This window comes from Myotis lucifugus, unplaced genomic scaffold, assembly GCF_000147115.1.
Source record: "Myotis lucifugus unplaced genomic scaffold, Myoluc2.0 scaffold_522, whole genome shotgun sequence".
NCBI lineage: Eukaryota > Metazoa > Chordata > Mammalia > Chiroptera > Vespertilionidae > Myotis > Myotis lucifugus.
This window is the reverse complement of record NW_005871570.1, coordinates 367934-387330: the sequence shown is the minus strand read 5'-3', so window position 1 is coordinate 387330 and position 19397 is coordinate 367934. Positions and strand designations below refer to the sequence as shown.

Here is a 19397-nt window from a genome sequence, read left to right as displayed (position 1 = left end):
GGCCTCTCTCTCCTGCGCTGGCTCCTCTGTAGGTGGCTCATTTCAAAACCTGAACCCCCCTGGAGGTATTAACACATCACTGAAAGTTTTCTCAAATTGCCACGTATCATATGCCTGCGAGCAGAGAGCATAACGTCCCACCTTTGAATATTATTAGCTGATCCCACGCCAGAAAAGGAAGCGTTTTTAGCTGAGGCCTACCTTCTGAGACATCAGCATGTCACTGCTGCAGGGATGCTGGCGGGTTCGCTCCAGGTGACAGGAGTTGGCTGGGCCACCTCCTCTCAGCTCAGAGATAGGGAAGAACTTAGGTGCTTCAAGATCCATGCATTTGGCCTTAGCCGGTTTGGCTCAGTGGATAGAGCGGACTGAAGGGTCCTGGGTATGATTCCGGTCAAGGCCACATACCTCAATTGCAGACCCTGCTCCTGGAGGGGCACATGTGGGAGGCAACCAGTCAATGTGGATGTTTCTTGCTGTCCCTCCTCTTCCCTCCCATTCTCTCTATAAATCCATGGGAAAATATCCTCAGGTGAGTATTTACAATACAACAACAGCAACAAAAGATACGTGTGTTTTGACTCAGAGTAGGTTTTAAAAACAAAAACTTGCAGAGCTTTGTATTTTGAGATGATGCTTGGTTGTTGTGATGGTATGACTGCGGACACGTATGTCCGAACTCACTGAAATGTACACATTAAATATGTGCAGTTTTAAAAAAAATGTAATTGCAGTTGACATACTGTGTTACCTGAGTCTCAGGTGTACCGCTTAGGGGTTAGACATTCATGCACCTTTCGAGGTGACGAGCATGACAAGCCCAGTGACCATCTGTCACGTGCCTGGTTATTGCACAGAAGCTTCTTAACGAGCAGTCGGAACTGTATCCACGGAGGAGCGGTGTGGCCCTCGGCTTCGTGGGTCGGTGAGGGGCCTTGCGTGAGAGCCGCTGCCCGAGGACTTCGTGGGAGAGGCCACGTGGGGCTGGCCTGGGTGTTAACACTTAACCTGGGTGAACTGCTGCTTTTCAGACCGATGTCCCTGGCAGTGTGGTCCGAGTGAGCTTTCCACATGAAAAGGCTGTGCACTGTCCCTTTGGGTGACGTCAGGGTGTGACACACGGAGGCACGTGGCTGGCACTAGACATCATGCACCGCACCCGGAAGGCGCGTGCCCCCACCACGGTAACAGATCGTGTTTTCTTGTCCTCCAGAGCTGGGCGAGATCAAGAACGTCACCACCACGCAGCCTGCGCTGGAGCTGGACGGGCTAGAGAAATACACCAACTACAGCATCCAGGTGCTGGCCTTCACCCGCGCCGGCGACGGCGTCAGGAGCGAGCAGATCTTCACCCGCACCAAGGAGGATGGTGAGACAGGGGCGGTGTGGGTGGACTGCTCAGTTTTTATTGTTTGTTTGTTTAACATATTTTTTATTGATTGCAGAGAGGGAGAGAGAAAATCCTTGGTCGGCTGCCTCCTGCACGCCCCCCACTGGGGATGGAGCCTGCAACCTGAGCATGTGCCCCGACTGGGAATCGAACCATGACCTCCTGGTTCATAGGTCGACACTCGACCACTGAGCCACACCAGCCAGGAAGCTCAGTTCTGTCTGAAAGGCCAGAAGACATAGGAGGCTCCTGCCAAGTGGCAGCGTTCCCGACCTGAGCTATTGTTGGGAAAGTGGGGTCACGGGGCGCACCTAACTCCCCAGCCCCGCCTGTGGCTGCCCTCCCAAAATCCGCCAGCAGGCTTCAGGCCATCTGCTTCCTATTGTCTTTGTTGATTTATCCATTATCTCTCTCTTCCCCTATAATTTCTTTTTGGCCAAGTATTATTTTAAGCAAAAATGCCTTTTATTCCCAGAGCGGTAAGGCTTGCTGTACCTGTTTTGTGTGCCATTAGGATAATTTTAGGGTCTCTTCAGCCATTAGGTATAAGCTCTGATCCTTGCCATCCTTCCACTTGGAAGTTACGTCAAGGTCTAAGACCTATTATTCTGTGCCAGCTTCAGAATCACTTTAGAATAAGCCCTTCATTTGAGAGCTTCATGCTAATTTTTTAAAATTGCAAGAATTCATGATGGCTTAGTAAAACTTTAAATCACAGTGCATTTTGTTTCACCTCATTTGGACTTGGTTATGTGACTGTTTCCCAAAGCTACAAACACTACATGACAAACAGTTCTTTGTATTATCCTAAGGGAAACCCTGAGGGGCCTGATTCAAGCCAGTTTGGAGAACGGTTCAAGTTCTAATAAGTATTCTAGGAATCATGAGAAGAGTATTCTCCACCTTCACAAAGGAAGGAGCAACTGATGTCAAATTGATCCCCATGTGGAACCATCCAAATCAGAGCCCAGAGTTATACCAGAGAAAGGGTTGAGATGAGCTCAGGATGCCTGGGTCCTGTGCTAGTTTGGCTCTGGGATTTGTTTGTCTTCTCTTCAGGACTCTTGTTCCCCAGGCTGAGTGGGGTGGGGTGGGAGCACCATCACCCATCGTCCAGGACCTGCCATGTACTGGCAGGTTTGATGTCTGTGCAACCTGTTCACCGCGTAGAACATCTAACATGCTCTTGCTCCAGCCCATATCCGTCCTGTGGCATCAAAGCCAGGGACTCATGCACCGAGGCCTGGGCGGACTCTTCTCTTCAGCATTTCTGTCTCCTCACAACATGTCCCTGACATCCACAGCCTGCTGTCTTCCACCTCACTCGGCTCTGAACTCAGCAAACCCGGCCCTGCTCCCCCAAGCAGTCCCATCCCTCCACCTCACGCATTATTCTCACTGTCTCTCTAGCCTTCCTGTACCATAGGGCCCGCACACAAGTTAAGCCTTAGTAGCTTTCACTTTTCTAGAACACTTGAGCATTCCTTCCCAGGAATGTGCAGGTGTCAGCTGGTTCTGCTCAAAGAAGTCGGATTATTTAGAGAAATCTCAGGTCAAAATGCACCGCCACGAGGAAGTCACACATTAAGAGAGAGATCTACAAAGAGTGAAGACAGCTCTCTTTTAATTTTTAATAAAAGGTAACAGATGGAGAGCCATGTCTAGATGCTGCCCGTGGGACTCCGGGCACCTTATCTAACCTTCTCTGACTGTCTGCATGTACGAAATTTCCATAACGATCAGACAGAATGAAATATAAAAAGTGGAGTGATGTGTGCAAACACCTAGTTTGACACATGGTGGGATGGTCCTTGACACTAGGTATTTGATTATTTGATCTCAGCTCCTTCAGAGCAGGGGCGGAGCACTCTTTTGCATTGCTAAGCAATAACACGAATGTCACTGGAATTATTATTTAAAGAGCAAGTGGATCAGCAACAGGAATCTTGACACCTGCAATTTTCAGAAGAATGTACGAAAATCCAATAAGAAGGGAAGGCTCTCCCAACTCCTTATTGACTGATGGTCATTTCAGATCAATTTTTAATTAATCCTCCAGCTTTATAAATCATGGGGCTCTGTCTCAAAACTTGACCCTGAGACCCAAAGTCTAGTTTGTCCATCAGGAATTCTCTGCTTTCGCATCCGGTGCTGGCAGTGTATGGAGATGGGATTGATTGTGGAGGGCCCTGCCTCGGGTATACCAGTTTCCCCAGGGTTGGGGGCCGTGCACGCTGGTGCCTGGGACAAGCAGTGATGCAGAACTGAATGTGAGTGTTTCCTCGGGGTAAACCATCAGCAGCTTTAAAGAGGAAGCAGAGCAGAGATTAGGTGGAAGGAGAGAAAAACTAGTGCAATAATGACATGATCTCCCAGGTTCACATGAAAAGCTCACTGGCTTAGAAATAGTAAAGAATGGTGCCAGGCACCCTTCTAGGCTCCGTATCTAATGCAAATAGACATGTGGGCAGTTTCTAGAACTGCATGCAATTTTGAGTCTGATTGAAAGAAGAAATAAAAGCTAATTATGCTTCAGAAAATTAAGAATATAGATTCTGTTTATTACTCTGCTATGGGGTCTTATAGTTTTGAAGTTTGGAATGCATTGTCAGCTTCAATTAAATTATGTAACGATGTAGATAAAATTCCAGAAAATAATAATATTCAATATTTATGAAGCTCTTCCTCAGTAAAGCACGTGCCCCTGCCTGGGCCTGGTCACCAAGACCAGAACAGTGATTGTGGCAAACACAAGGCTGAAGGAAGTGTAGGTATGGCACTCACTCAGACTCCTGTCAAACTTCAGACCAAGGCAATAGTTTTTCAGAACCACAACTTTGATGGCTGACATTATGATACATTAGTAGAGGCCTTACCTGTCTATGCATGTTCTATGTTCTATAACAACTTACCACAAACTTGGCTCCTTAAAACACACACCACCCATTTCCATGGGCCAGGGTGTGGCTCTGGGTTAGCCAGGTCCTCTGCCCAGGGGCTGTGTTCTCACCTGAGATAGGTCCCCCCCCCCCCGCCCCCAACAAGCTCACTGGTTGCCGGCAGGATCGGCCTTATGGTTTTAGGGCTGTGATCCTCTGAGCTCCCAGAGGCCGCCTGCCATTGCCTGTCCCATGGCCCCTCCATGGCAGGGTACCCTTATAGGCTCTAAGACCAGACAGAAAGAACACCAAACCCTAGATGATCATGTAACAAGGTCCTGGGGTGGGAGAAGAGGCCACTTCCAGGGACTAAAGCAACACCAAGCCAGGAGGAGCCCACTCACTGACCAGGCACGCCCAGAGGAGGTCTGAAGGTCCCCCACCCTGCACATTGCTGAGGGGGACGGAAGGGTGGCAGGAAGGGAATTCTAGGTTCCGGCTTCTGCAGACAGGAGGTAGCTGTGCCATTCCCTGAGTGGGGGCCAGAGGAGGTCAGGCTCAGGCTCGGGAGGGAAGGCGGTGAGCCCTGCGGGGGACCTGGCAGGTCTAAGGTGCCTGTGATGGGAGTGGAGGTGTCGTGCAATGGGATTGGGAGCGATCACATCAGCAGCGCAGGAGGGAGGGCCAGGCGAATGGGAGAACGAGGAAGAATGGTTTCCCCGCAGCTGCCTCTTCCCTTCCGCCTGTCAGATCCCAGTCAGACATTCACTCAACAATGGGCACCGACTCACCAAAAATGCCAGCGCTTGCCTATGCCTTTGTAAGAAACAGCACTTTACCGAACTGTCATCTGACAACAAGGGATGTCTTAAGAAAATAGCTCCTAGACCAGCGGTTCTCAACCTGTGGGTCGCAACCCCTTTGGCGGTCGAACGACCCTTTCACAGGGGTCGCCTAAGACCATCCTGCGTATCAGATATTTACATGACGATTCATAACAGTAGCAACATTACAGTTATGAAGTAGCAACGAAAATAATTTTATGGTTGGGTCACAACATGAGGAACTGTATTTAAAGGGCCAGAAGGTTGAGAACCACTGGCCTACACAGACTGCTGCCCACTGTCTGACTTAGCAGCATTCTTGCTAAAACGGAGCTCTTAGAGGTCATGCCCAAGGTCGGGCGTAGGGGGGCTCAAGGAGAGAAACTTCGTCAGCTCCACGGCTGCTGTAACCAACTATCACCGCCCGGGGCTTCAACCACAGAGATGCACTGTCTCATTGTTCTGGTGGCCAGAAGTTCAAAGTCAAGGTGTGGGCAGGGCTGGTTCCCCCTGAGGCCCGAGGGAGAACGGGCTCCGGGCCTGGCCCCTGCCAGCTCCTCCCTGTGTCTTCCCTCGTCCCTCTGCCCATGTCTGTGTCCACATTTGCCTTTTTCTAATAAGGACACCGGCCACCTTGGATCAGGGTCGCCCTAAGGACTGCATTTTAACTCGATAGCCCTCTGCAGACTCCATCTCCCAGTGAGGTCCCTTCTGACGTCTCGGGGCTAGAGCCGCACCCCTCGGATTTTGAGGGGACACAGTTCAGCTCCTTGGAAAGCTGAGAGGGGAGAGGGGTGGCCCCACTGGCCGGTGGGGTCCTGCCAGGCAGGTGGGCCTGGGCGCAGGTGGGGGCCCCATTTCCGTGACTGAACGCGCGCTCTTGTGTCCAGTTCCAGGTCCTCCCGCGGGCGTCAAGGCAGCGGCAGCCTCGGCCTCCATGGTCTTTGTGTCCTGGCTGCCCCCGCTCAAGTTGAACGGCATCATCCGGAAGTACACCGTGTTCTGCTCGCACCCCTACCCCACAGTAAGTTGGTAAATAGCCAAGTGCCTTACGCGTCTCCGCCACAGCTGCGAGGGCTCCTTGGGGACAGGCCCGTCCCGTGGTCCCCTGCCTACGTGGGTCTTCCTGGTGGGTTTATTTTTCCTGTTGTCTCCACACACAAAGCAACATCCTCCTTTAAGCCTCCTTTGGAAATACACGTCTGAACCATTGTAAGGGGCACAATGGTCTGGAATTATTGTTTATTTGGTGACTTCCCCCAGAGCTGCCAGCCGGCTTATCAGAATCAAAACCCAGAGGCCTTAATTGTGCCTTAGTTGAGAGTCAGTGGACAGCACCTATTGATTTTGCTGTTGGACTGGTTGTTAAACGCACTTCCTGCCTTTTCTCCTGTCCCTTCCCTCCCTCCCTCCTGTGCCCGCCTCCTACCCTGACTTCCTCCCCTGCCCCATTCCTCCCCCACTAAGAAGCCAGCAGGCAAACCCTGTGGGCCTAGAGGGACTACAGTGAGGCTCTAGGACCCTCCCAGTTACAATAGTCAGCTTAGCTCATTGCAAAGGAATAAAAAATTGGAGTAGGGAAGAGTTCCAAGTGTAGTATTTATTACCGCTCATGTTATTACCATTGAAGAAACCCTATAGAGTCCAAGTGTTTCTTAAACCAGATAAAAGGCAAATTTTAGAGAAAAGAAAAGAAAAATGGTTCATCAACATTCATGATGTTTTCGTGGAAGTTTTTATGACATTTTTTGAGGTAGGCACCCTGTCCAATCCATCTTTCTATGTCCCTGCTTCCCGCATGGATTTGACATGCGTAGCCATTCCATGGGTATTTGTGGGGTAGACACAAATTAATTTTAGTTTCATTCTGGTAAATATTGTAGCATCAAATTTACCATCTTTAGTATTTTAAGTGATGGTTCAGTGGCATGAAGTGCATTCACATTGCTGCAACCATCACCCTCATCCATCTCTAGAACTTTCCGTCTTCCACAACTGAAACTCTGTCCCCATTAAACAAACTAACTCCCCATCCCCTCCCACCAATGCCCGGCACCCACCAGTCCAGTTCCTGCCTATAGATGTGACTATTCTAGGGACCTCGAATAAGTGCAATCACACCATGTGTCCTTTTGTGACTGGCTTACTTCGTTCAACATAGCATGTTCCAGATTCATCCACATGAAGCATGTGTCAGACGTCCTTCCTTTTCAACACTGAATAGCATTCCTGAACTAATTTATCTATTGATCCTTTAATTAAAGTGATATGTTTTCCCCAGTCTGTAGGGGCCCCCAAGGCCTGGTGGCCCTGGAGACAGTGGCCATGACCAACGGTGGGAGACAGGGTGAGCGTGGCAGCTCCCTGAGGTCTGGCTCTGCTGTAAATACCGAGTTGTATGTTCTACCGTTTATATGTCAACAGTGGCAGCAGTCAAGGTGGATGTAAATGTAATATGGGCAGAGTTGGTTCCAGAACTTTCTTGGAGGTTCCTTATTTGGTTTCAAACATGCTGTGAATTCTCAGGGATGAACCCTCCCAGCAAAGCCCAGAGGTGCAGATCAGTGTAGACACCAAGATGAAGTGCTGAGAGGCGATTCATGGAGACCCCTCTCCTTAGCCCCAAGACAGACGAAGTTATTGCCACCATTTCACCAGAGACAAAGTGCTTGCTAAGTGAGAACACCCATACTCCATGAGAATGTGGAATGCTCCTTTAATTGCATTCATTCATCCCATTGTCTGTTGGCTGTAGGACTCGCACTTGCTATCTTGACTCCAACACCCTGGGAAGAAGCTAGCAGGGCCCAGAGAACACCAGCATCCGCCTCCCTCTGTCTCTGTCATCCCAATCTGGTCTTTAAACTAGAAACTTCCACCTGGCTTATTTGAAATGAGTCCTGAGTGACTGAGGCTTAGATGAGCGAGACAACCAAGCCCCTTCCTGGGCGCTGTGGGCATATTGGTCCACATGCTACCAGACTACGAATGCCAATCACTAAAAAAGGAAGAGGTGCCCTAATCTGTTTGGCTCAGTGGATAGAGCATCGGCCTGCAGACTGGAGGGTCCTGGGTTCAATTCTGGTCCAGGGCATGTACTTCAGTTGCAGGCTCCATCCTGGCCCTGGTCCTGGCCATGCCAGAGGCAACCAATTAATGTGGCTCTCTCACATTTATGTTTCTCCCTCTCTATCCCTCCCCCTCCCTTCCACTCTCTCTTAAAAAAAAAGGAAAAATATCCTCAGGTGAGGATTAACAAAAAAATTAAAAATTAAAAAAAAAGGAAGAGGTACTATCCTGAAATCATGATCAAACCGTCTGCGGAGTGGAATAGAAATTATTTCCACTTCTCTCCATGCACAGAACCCTGGGATTTGACCCCCCCAGTACCTCCTGGACAAGACCCTTCCAAAGTGTGGCAGTAATGAGGTCAAGTCCACCAGACAGGGGGGCAATAAAACTGAATGCCTCGCCTCCCTGACGTCTCACCACCGCCAGCAGCGTGCCGCTGCGCCGTCTTTTGACCACATTAAGAACCCCTGCAGCTCGAGGGATGTGATCGCCCAGGTGCCCGTGGTCTCTGGGCAGCCTCCGTGGGGTGACGTGAACCCAGGCCGGTTTTACTCCCTCGGGAGGCACCTTGCTGATCACCTACTTCCAATGTCGTTTAAGAGCACGGAGCCTATCTTTCTGGTAGACTTTATTTTTAGAGCAGTTTTAGTTGACAGCAAAATTGAGTGGGAGGTGCAGAGCTCCCATACAAAGCCTACTTTTAAATTAAAAATATAAGTAAAAGATCAGGGGAGAATTAATCTCTTTCCCTCCGGTGGGAAACATGGAAAAGACCATCTTGTGTTTGGGGGCGGGGGGGGGGGGAGCGGTAATGGAATTAACAAGAAATTATAAATCCCTAGAAATGATCCACCTCTCCCTCATCTTTAGTTTCTGTAAATTAATTATACGTCAGAAAACTGGATCTATCAGATTTCTGGAGGTTTTTCCACGTCTGCCTCTGTGTCAGGATGACCACCAGAGGGCAGTCCTAGCTAGTGCTGTGTATTTTCCCTGCTCCTCTATCTGAGATGCTTTCTCTTTGGAATGATTTCCTGGTTGAATGTAGCACATGGGAGGGTAACTCAGGACACAGCGTGCCCTGTCATTTCATCTTCTTTATAAGCATCCCGCAGCCGACCTCCTTGTGGATGTGAATTTTTTCTCAAGGTCCCCGATTCACCTCCCTTCATTGTAAAAGGACTTTGTTACAAGACACAGGCTCTTTTCTCTCACATGGAAAATACATTTTCTAGTCATGCATTTGTTCTGTGGTGTTGTCTCAGTGCAGCTTAGTAAAAGATACTAGAATTTGAAACTGTGTGTGTGGCCAGACGAGGGATTGTACGTTCTTGTAGAGACTGGTTGTCTAGCAGTAGAACCGGGTAAACATTGATCTCACCGTGAAGGGCAGGCAAATGCAATGAGACATCAACCTTCCCAATCAGAGATTTGAACAGAAAATCAGGGACTCGTCCACACACGTTTTGGACCATGGCTATTAATCTGAACATGTAAGAGTTCGAACGACCAGTTCACACAGTGTGACAAGTAATAGACATCCGAAGAAGTGAGCTAACCTTATTGGCTCCTGGGTAGACAGTAGCTAAGTTGATTTTCTCTCTAACCCTCTCCCTACATAAAAACAGTCTGTGAAAAAAAATATCCTGTGCACTGAACGTTTGCCAGTTTGAGTCCTGGTCAGGGCACATGCCCAGGTTTCAGGCTCTATCCCTGGTAGGGAGCATGCAGGAGGCAGCTGATCCATGTTCCACTCTTAAATCGATGTTTCTCTCTCCCTCTCTGGTCTTCTCTCTCTTTTTAAAAAATCAAATTTTAAAAGGTTTTTTAAAATCACTGGCTAGAATTCATCACAGGACCTCACCAACCACATGGGAACCAGGAGGTTCAACCCTAATGTGTCCCCAGAAGACAAGAAAACCAGAATGCTTGGAGACCGCTCTAATCACAACCATGGGACTGCGATGATAAAGGATGGAGTGTTTTTCTTGAATTCCTATTTCTAAGGGGGGTAGAGGGTACCAGAGATTGTCACCATTCTGTGTGATGTGGCAAAGCACACAGCAGTGGTATATGCACACAGGAGCACAAGCAATAGGGTCAGAGGTGGTTTCCTGAGACATATGTACAGCCCTGGCTTGTAGGAGGGGCAGAATTTTACCGGATAGAGGGTTTTATGACCAGAGGAAATAGCACCCTTAACATGACATTGGATCATGAGAGTTCTCTCTCTGCAACATCTTATTTTTTCAATTACAGCTTACATTCCATATTATTTTGTACTAGAGGCCCGGTGCATGAAATTTGTGCAGGGGATGGGGGTGTACCTCAGCCCGGCCTGCACCCTCTCGCAATCTGGGACCCCTCAGGGGATGTCCGATTGCCGGTTTAGGCCCGATTCTGGCCTAAACTGGCAGTCGGACATTCCTCTCGAAATCCGGGACCGCTGGCTCCTAACTGCTCATCTGCCTGCCTGCCTGATCACCCCTAATCACTCTGCCTGCCTGCTTCATTGCCCCAACCACTCACCTGCTTGCCTGATTGCCCCTAACCACTCTGCCTGCCTGCCTGCCTGATTGTCCCTAAGCCTGCCTGCCTGCCTGATTGCCCCTAACCCCTCTGCCTGCCTGCCTCATCTCCCCTAACCACTCACCTGCCTGCCTGATCGTCCCTAACCACTCTACATGCCTGCCTGATCGCCCCTAACCACTCACCTGCCTGCCTGATCACCCCTAACCACCTCTGCCTTGGCCCCTGCCACAGCGGCTTTGTCTGGAAGGACGTCCAGAATGACGTCTAGAAGGTTGTTTGGCTGTCCAGTCTAATTAGCATATTATGCTTTTATTATTCTAGATTAGCTTCAGGTACACAGCGTAGTGGTTAGAAAATCTTTTTCAGTCCTCTGCCTCCTTTCACTCCCACCACCACTGCCTTGGTTCAAGTCCTCACCGGGGACCCAAACTAAGTTAGGAGCCCAGCCCACCGTCCACATCACTGTGAGGGTTACTCTTTCAAGTTCTCGATCTGATCACGTTGCTCCCTTGTGCACATTGCTTGACCTCTCCCTTTTTAGCTAAAAAAACGTTCAAAATCTCCAAGATAACCTGCACAGATTACCACAGTCCTCCAACTCCTGCCCAGCCATATAAGCTTCCACATCCAATACCTGAGACATGTGTGTGTGTGTGTGTGTGTGTTTGTCAAAGTGTGTCTGTGAGTGTGTGTGTGTGTGTGTGTGTCATAGTGTGTGTCTATGAGTGTCTATGAGTGTGAGTGTGTGTGAGTGTGTGTGTGTGTGTGTGTGTGTGTATGTTTGGGTGCTCCTTGCCTTTTCCCTTTCATTCTCCCATGTAAAAATGCTTATTCTTAAGGCTCAACTTAAATCCTGTATAAATTATTCCACCATTTTTGAATCCTTGCCATACTTTAGTCACTATGTGATAAATACTTTCCGCCTATGGTTCCCGATCTTGTTTAGTCAGAGGCACAGTAGGAATAAATTTTATAGTCACAGCCAGTACACACACATAACAAAGCTTCGTAAACAAAACTTACCTTACTGTGCGTGATGCACTCGGATACTTTCTGTTCACTGGATTTTTTATTTTCTTTTGTGAGTGATCACCATGACCCACTAAATTGCTTCTGTGACCCACATTTTTTAAAACCACGGCTTCCCACTGGTTAATCCTGATGGTACTGATGCAGGAGCGCTTGTTAGCGTTGTCGTCCCTGTAGTGGTGGGAGACGCGCAGTCTGGCCAGAAGCACGCAGCTTAGCAAGACAAAGGCGGCGTCCGCCATCCACAGGCGGCTGAGCTCAGAGGCCCGGCTCTTTACCTCACAGCCTCCCACCTCCCTGGGCAGCCGGCTCCCCCTCACCTCCAGGGTTCCTGGCACTGATGTTCACCCTGCCTTTGGCGTGACCGCATCTCTTGCATCATTGTTAGGTGGGGGCATAGTTGGACGCCTTTGGAGGCTTGTTTCTGAAGTGCAGAACCACTGTCAGACATCATTAAGCCTTTGGAAACCTGGTATTGTGCTGAAATAGTGGATGTTCAGCAAATGTTTTTGCATTGAACGAAAATGTTCGTAGTGTGACTGTGAGTCATCCAATGGAGATGACATTGTATAATGAAATTTCTGCTTAATAAGGCGGGAACATGTGTGATCATGGCTGGGATGCTTTCTCTTTCACAGGGAGTTAGCTAAAAATGTCTGTGCTCAGATCACCGACATGGAAACCCTTCTTCTGTCATTCTAAATGACCCCATGGTGGGTCTCTTTTCTGTCATGACAAAGCTAGAAGGTAGGAAGATGCCCCAAGCTGGCCTACGGAAGCCATCATGCCTCGTTTACACATGTGCAAAACTAGTCACTTGCTCATCAGAGCTTTGTCAAGTCCCTCTGAGTGGCAAGCATGCGCTAGCTCTCTATGCCCCGGTGATCAGCTAGATCTCATCCCAGCACTTGGCATCTGAGCGTGTCCTCCTACCACTGGGAATAAACCTAGACACGTTTCCTCGAGAGAAAGCTACTTCTGAGCACCCCAGACCTATGCCGACCAACTCTGGTTTATAAAACTCTTTAGAACGCTATTCCTGAAGTTTCCTGGGAAATGACCTCAGTATTTCACAGCCAATTCTGATGGAAATGGTTCTAGATATTCTTTAAATTTTTCATGGTGTAATTTACATCTATTTATTAGACTTTGATTCCTTGAGGGAGTGGGGGAAATTGCTTGTCTTTTCTAACCCAGTCCTCTAACGATGGTCTTTCTTCCCCCTTCACCTCATTCTCAATGAACCGGCTGATAACTGCTCAATCTTTCTCTGGGATCTGCACTTTCATTTTCTTTTTTATTGTTGTCGTGGTCATTCAGATTCACTGGGCATCAAGGGAAACTGGCCAGGAGCTATAATTGCTCCAAACGCAGGTGACATGTACTCTCAGGTTAAGAGAAACCCTGGCCTTTAAAATCCTGAGCCCAATTTTGTACTTTATGGGGCAAAAGAAAAGAGAAATGAGCCCTGAAATCTCATTTGAAGCCCAGTCTCACAAGACAGCCTGCCCAATTTTGCAGATAAATTGCCAATAAGCCTCCTGGCTTTGTGACGGCACGTGCTCAGACCCGTCGGCCGGTGTGTATCATCTGCACGCGCGCCTCCATCGCTGCTCCTGCCCCCCTGGAGCCACAGAGGAAGCGCCCTGTGGGTCACCCTGCTTGGAAAGATTCCAGCTCTGAAAACACCTTTTCCATTTCACCTGACACAGGCATGTGGGACCACTGAGGGAAGCAAATTGGCTTCACATATTTTCCTATTAAGACAATGAAAATAGCTAGTTTTTTCCAATACTGATTTCTTTATTCCATGGGAGAAGTTATATGATCATAAGCTACGTCTTTAGGCAGAGTATATTGAATAGGCGATAGCAATCAAGTTAAATTAATAAAGCGTGTTTACAGATAGATCATGTGCGTGGCCGTGGCCGAGGGAATGACAACAGAGAAGGGGTGAGGCAAGACTGTAGTAGACGGAGGGGATTTTGTGGGAAGAGCCAGGGAATATGAGGCTCCTGGAACGTCAGTCTGGCTAGTTGGACAATGCCCTTGACCTCAACCATAGCATGAGGAGACGCGTTTCTTTCCCTCTTTTTCTGGATATCAACTTTAATTCAGTTGCAATTAGTATGACAGTGATTTTTATTTTGGAAGGCCAAAGGGTAAAATATGTGATGTTTGGAAGGCTTTTTTAAACGTAGCCAATAGTGATATAAAACATAGCAACTACAGGGATCTCAGTGAAGTACAGAGGAAGCCACCCAAATTGACTCGGATAAAACACATTTTTAATATACTGCTTTTTCTGTAGGTGCTGGACACCTGCCTATCCCTTTAGGAAGGTCTTTGTGCTGTACTATTATCGGCTTTAAGAGATGTAAAGAGTGAAATCAAATGAAAATAAATCCAATCAAAATGTATTATACACAAGAATTTTTAAAACAGAGCAAATCTTAAACTGACCCAGGTAACTTCCTGTTCTAAATGTAAGCCAGACCGTGTCTCTGCCACTAAAAAGAAAGATTTCATATGTTTTAAAAGTGCCATTTCCCAGTGGTGGAAAGAGCTACCCATTTTGTTTATTCTGCTTTGGGGGAAGTTTTTTAAAAAAAATCACTGCTGCGAACATTCTATCTACAAAATCAGAGCATTCCAGTTTTGTTTTGTTTTAACCGCATGTTAATCATTTGATGTAGAACTTTTTAAAGCACCATAGTTCTTTGACAGAATTAGTTTTTTTATTAAAACGTTAATTGCATTTTTAAGTGGAATTTTTTAATATCCATCAGACACACTGAATAATTTGATCTGAGCAGCCTGCTCGCTACCCCTTTTTTATTGCATTCAAATAATTTCTAGGTCATTGTTAAAGTCACTGAATACAACAGACATTCCCTCCAGTTAGCAGTCAGCGGGTCCGCACTCTGCTAGGCTCTGGCCCTGGGGTTGCGGGGAGGGAGGGTGAGGCAGGACCGCCCTCAGGGAGCCTGGACTCTGTCCAGCAGGGCGGTGGGAGGAGCACGCAAGACCAAGCTCCAAAGTGGAACAAACATCAGGTCCTAAGAGACACAAGCAAAGGGCAGACAGGGCACCTGATGGAGGGATGACAGGGGCCACAAGGCTTTACAAATTCATCCGCTGAGCTCAGTAATGTGAGGGATTCGGAAATGAACGTAGCAATTATTGGGGAAACATCCAGGTTTACAGAAATTATTAAAGAGCCATTGAAGTCCCTCACGGTGGCTACTTTTATCTTATTGTTCTGGTTTGGACACAAAAGGAGAAAGATTACACCGAAACCATGAGGCAGAATAATTCTGGAGTGAAGGCAGGTCTGGGAGACGCTGTTCCCAGGTTTTCATGGGGTGACACTGAAGCGCAAGGATCTTCCGGCCACCTTCCCATCCTGTTGAGGAGGACGCTGTCAGGTTCCTTGGAAATCCATGCCTCCACCCCCGGGCCTGAAGCGAAGACCCAGAAAGGCCGAACACGAGTGCGAGCCATCCTGTGTGGGTATTGCTACGTTTACACCATTAGCTGCACTTGCCACTCCGGGTACCACTTTAGGGAGGTGTCAGAAGGCTTATTAATAAAAACTAGACATATTTTTTAAATCAAATTCATGAAGTTTCCATTTATTTTCCTAGGCATGTTGCCAATATTAATCCTGTCCTCAACTACGACAGGAATGCTCTTGCAAAGGGAATTCAAATGGTTTTCTTCCCAGATTTTAGCAGAAATGTGTGAGAACCCTACCTTGCCTCATTTTAATTAATCCTCCATCTGCCAGCCACAATCATTTCCTGCTCCCTTGGGAAGGGAACTTGCCTTACAGTGTACACCCTGGAACTGAGCTCAATAAATGCGTCTGCTTTCCAGTTCAGCAACTATGTATGAGCTTTGACTGTGACGAAGCCTGGCACTAAGAGCTTTTGCATAAGTTTTCTTACCACCACCCAAGGCAGAGATCTGCAGGACAGACCGTGTATACAGCTGGGCAGGTGTCCTGTGCCCCTGGCCATCGGTCATCAGCCACGGGTGCCTACACTTCCAATGGGGAACTGTTGGTATGATACGGAACAGTGAAAACCATGAGCTTGACCTCTGTAAGCACAGTAGGAGTCATAGCTCAGTAGAAAGACTATAGAAATATGTTATATTTTAAGTGGGTGTCTCAAACAGAATGCCCAAGTCTTCCCTCAAGAGCGCTATGGGTTGATCCTGTCATGTGACTTCAGCTCTAGAGAAAAATCTGCTCACCTTACTCCACAATCTCTGATGGGCCAAGAAATAAATAACATGGCTACCACAGAGAGCCGTGTCCATGGAGAGTGGTTAATTAATAAATGCTAGGTTAACTCCAGATGCTGATGCTGATCAAATTGGCATGTTTAAATACTTTTTAGATGTGGAAGAACAGACTTTGTCTCAAGTGGCTAACAGGAATGTGTGATAGGCACAGGCTAATTGGCAACCCCCGTCCACAGATGCCCTGTTTCCTTCCTTGTGCCAGGCAGAGAGCTGAGTTAAAAATGAGCCATGGGGTAGAATTCCCCATCAAGAACCACGGCTACGCAAGTCATATGCCTGGCACCAAAGTTTTCTTAATGTTGACTGCTTCTGGATTTCCATGGGTCCTGAACTAACACTTAAGTCTTCCCTTAAAACAAAAGTGTAGCCCAATCATATTCATGCATTCTAGATTAATTCACAGTTTGGACACAGTGAAATCTTCTAGAATGGCTAATATCCCTGTCAACTCTAAAGATGATGAGCCTAGAGAGTTAAAGATCTCCTAGAAGAAAATTCAACATTTAGGTATTTAAATATTGAAAAAAGTGTCTTTCTCCCTTCCTCACACATGTCTTCTACCCCATTTGAGTCTCTAACCCCTAAGAACCGTTGTCTGTACCCTGCAATTCTTTATGTTGTGGCCCTAGAGAGTCAAGTTCTGCTTTGTTTCTCTCTACCCCTCCACGCTCATTTAAGGCTTCACAGTCTTTGATGTATCTGCCTCGCTGAAGTGTCAGGAGAAATCTGGCAATAAAATCGATCTCTTCTCATTGAACATTCCCAGTATTTGGAAAGGATTGTCGCATATTGAAATGCATGTAGAAATTAGCAAGTCAATTTAAACAAGATTAGATCGTTGTGTGGGGAAACTTGGTATCCAATAAAAAGACAATTAATGAATTGTAAATATAATCCATGGTTTCATAGCTCATACTAAAGTACTGAGGAAACATTTCATAAGGAAGCTAACCTGCTTCATCCCTCTTTCACGGAACAAGCATTCTGGACTGAGCATTAAGGAGAAAGATTTAATCAAACAGATATGCTTTACTGTCCGGAGTGAGCTTCCCATTAATTTTTTTTCCCCATTTAGCTCTTTTTCTCTTAAATGTGGCCACCTCTTGAACGTGTCCACGATGGTTGAATTCTGCACCATTTATCAATAAGTGACGCTGTTTAACACAAGTCTGAGGTCATGTGCAGTGCACAACTCCACCGGAGGCCTCTCATGCCCATGAGCATCCCTCTCTAGACATCCAGTCTTGCTCTCTCCTGCAGGATCCACGTGTAAGCACCCTTACCCACCAAACTGGAAATGACAGCCAGTCCCAGCACAGCCTTCTCTGCTGCTGTGAGCAGGGCTGCAGCTGGCCTTTGATTCCCCAATCTCTATGTCCTTCTAAGCTCCAAGCTGTCTGCATGGTTTCCTTGGAGTTCAAACCCCCCTCCTACCCTTAGGTAATGAAAAGAAACCCTAAAGCCGAAACCGGTTTGGCTCAGTGGATAGAGCGTCGGCCTGCGGACTGAAGGGTCCCGGGTTCGATTCTGGTCAAGGGCATGTACCTTGGTTGCGGGCACATCCCCAGTAGGAGATGTGCAGGAGGCAACTGGTCGATGTTTCTCTCTCATCGATGTTTCTGACTCTCTGTCTCTCTCCCTTCCTCTCTGTAAAAAATCAATAAAATATATTTTAAAAAAAAAAGAAACCCTAAAAAGCAGCTAGAGAAGAGACACGTTATATAGATGTACACATCCCTCAGCAAGGACGTCCTATTCCTGGCTCAGCCTCTCTCGTGAGCCTTGCTTTTCATATTTGTCGGGCAGCACCAGGCGGTGTTGAATCTAGTGCTAACTATTCCCTGCCACCGAGGTAAGGCCCTCACGCTCTGTGTCCAACGCCTGACAGTCTCTAGGGTTTTCAGTCTGGCTGGTGGGGGCAGGCACTGTTCCCAGCCCTGGATGAATGCTGGCTGCTGTGACCTCCAGTCCTTCCAGGTGGTTCTTTCCTGGCTCCGATAGTTCCTCACACGCACGCATAGATCTGCTCGGCTGTGCACCCAAGAGGGACCCTCTTCACATCCCCAGAGTTCTCTCTCTTTGCAGCTCCCCTCTCCCCAGTCCTCTGTCCCATGGATCCAGCTCCCTCCCTGTCTCTCAGCTCTGTCTCCTCAACTCAGGGAAGCGGCCGGGCTCCCCCTGGGCTCCCTTCTCTGGGCCCCAGCCTGGAAACTCGCACAGAAATGTAAAATCTCTGCAGTCGATGCCTCACCTCCTTTGTTCACAGATCACTGTCCTTCACTTCCTGGTGTGCAAAGCCGTTGAAACAGGTGTTTTTTTGGTGGTTTCAGGTAGAAAACTAAATCTGGTTTTTGCTACTCCATCTCAGCTGAAAACAGATGTGTGGTCCGTTTTCATCATGTTAAGGGTTAATTTGCTCACCCGTGGCTGTCAAAGTTGCTTCATAGAGCAATGTAGACTACAGCGAGACATAGCCATAGCCTATGTATGCAAACCCAGCCTTTGGAGAAGGATTAGAGGAGGATTTTGACTCTGATGATAAATAACATGTGAATAGCCATTCTTTTTGGGATATTCGTTTGTGCCTTTTGCCTTCTTGAATGTGGGAACATTTGTGTCTCCTGTCACAGGTGATCAGCGAGTTCGAAGCCTCTCCCGACTCATTTTCCTACAGAATCCCGAACCTGAGCCGGAACCGGCAGTACAGCGTCTGGGTGGTGGCCGTGACCTCAGCCGGCAGAGGCAACAGCAGTGAAATCATCACGGTAGAGCCGTTAGCGAAAGGTGTGCCACCGTAGTAAGGATAGCGTTTGCCATTGTGATTGGGCTATTTTTAAAGTCTCTGTTCTACCTGAACTAAAGCTTACGATGCCCTAAACATCAAGTAAACCAGAATATCACATGTTACCACATTTCAGCCCAGGAAATAGTGTTGCTGGTGGCTGGCACTGGGCTTTGGGGAAAATCAGAAAAGAATCCTCCTAGAGGTGAGCACCGTGCTAAGGGTGAGTGGCCTTACAGCTCAGGTCCCTTTGGGAGAATTAGAAAAAGGGGACCCCACTCACCCTTTTGTGTAGTGAAAATCACCACAGAGCAGCCTCCCAAGGAAGTTCTACTTGCCTCAAAACCGGGTATCACACTTCTTAAACGGAAAGGTCTCTATTTGGTCTATAGAACCTGGAACCTTACAAACAGGAGAAAATCGCGTGCTCTCCTCCCGTTAATAGAATGCTGTAAACAAAGACCTTGCGTAGAAATGGGAAGTTGGGGTCACCAAACAAAAAGTTCCCGTAAGTGAATATGCTGGTCTTTACCCTGAGATGTTATACTGATTCTCAAAGGCACGTACATATAGGCACA

General features: G+C 47.8%; 1 protein-coding gene across 1 annotated transcript in view; it reads left to right on the top strand.

Moving 5' to 3' along the window:
* The window catches only part of DSCAM (DS cell adhesion molecule), a 104264-nt gene that overhangs the window by 25199 nt on the left and 59668 nt on the right, over positions 1 to 19397 (top strand). The window contains exons 5-7 of the mRNA XM_006103939.3: positions 1214 to 1369; positions 5984 to 6117; positions 18668 to 18821. Coding sequence (XP_006104001.1) covers positions 1214 to 1369; positions 5984 to 6117; positions 18668 to 18821 — 444 coding nt within the window. The remainder of the gene's footprint in view (positions 1 to 1213; positions 1370 to 5983; positions 6118 to 18667; positions 18822 to 19397) is intronic.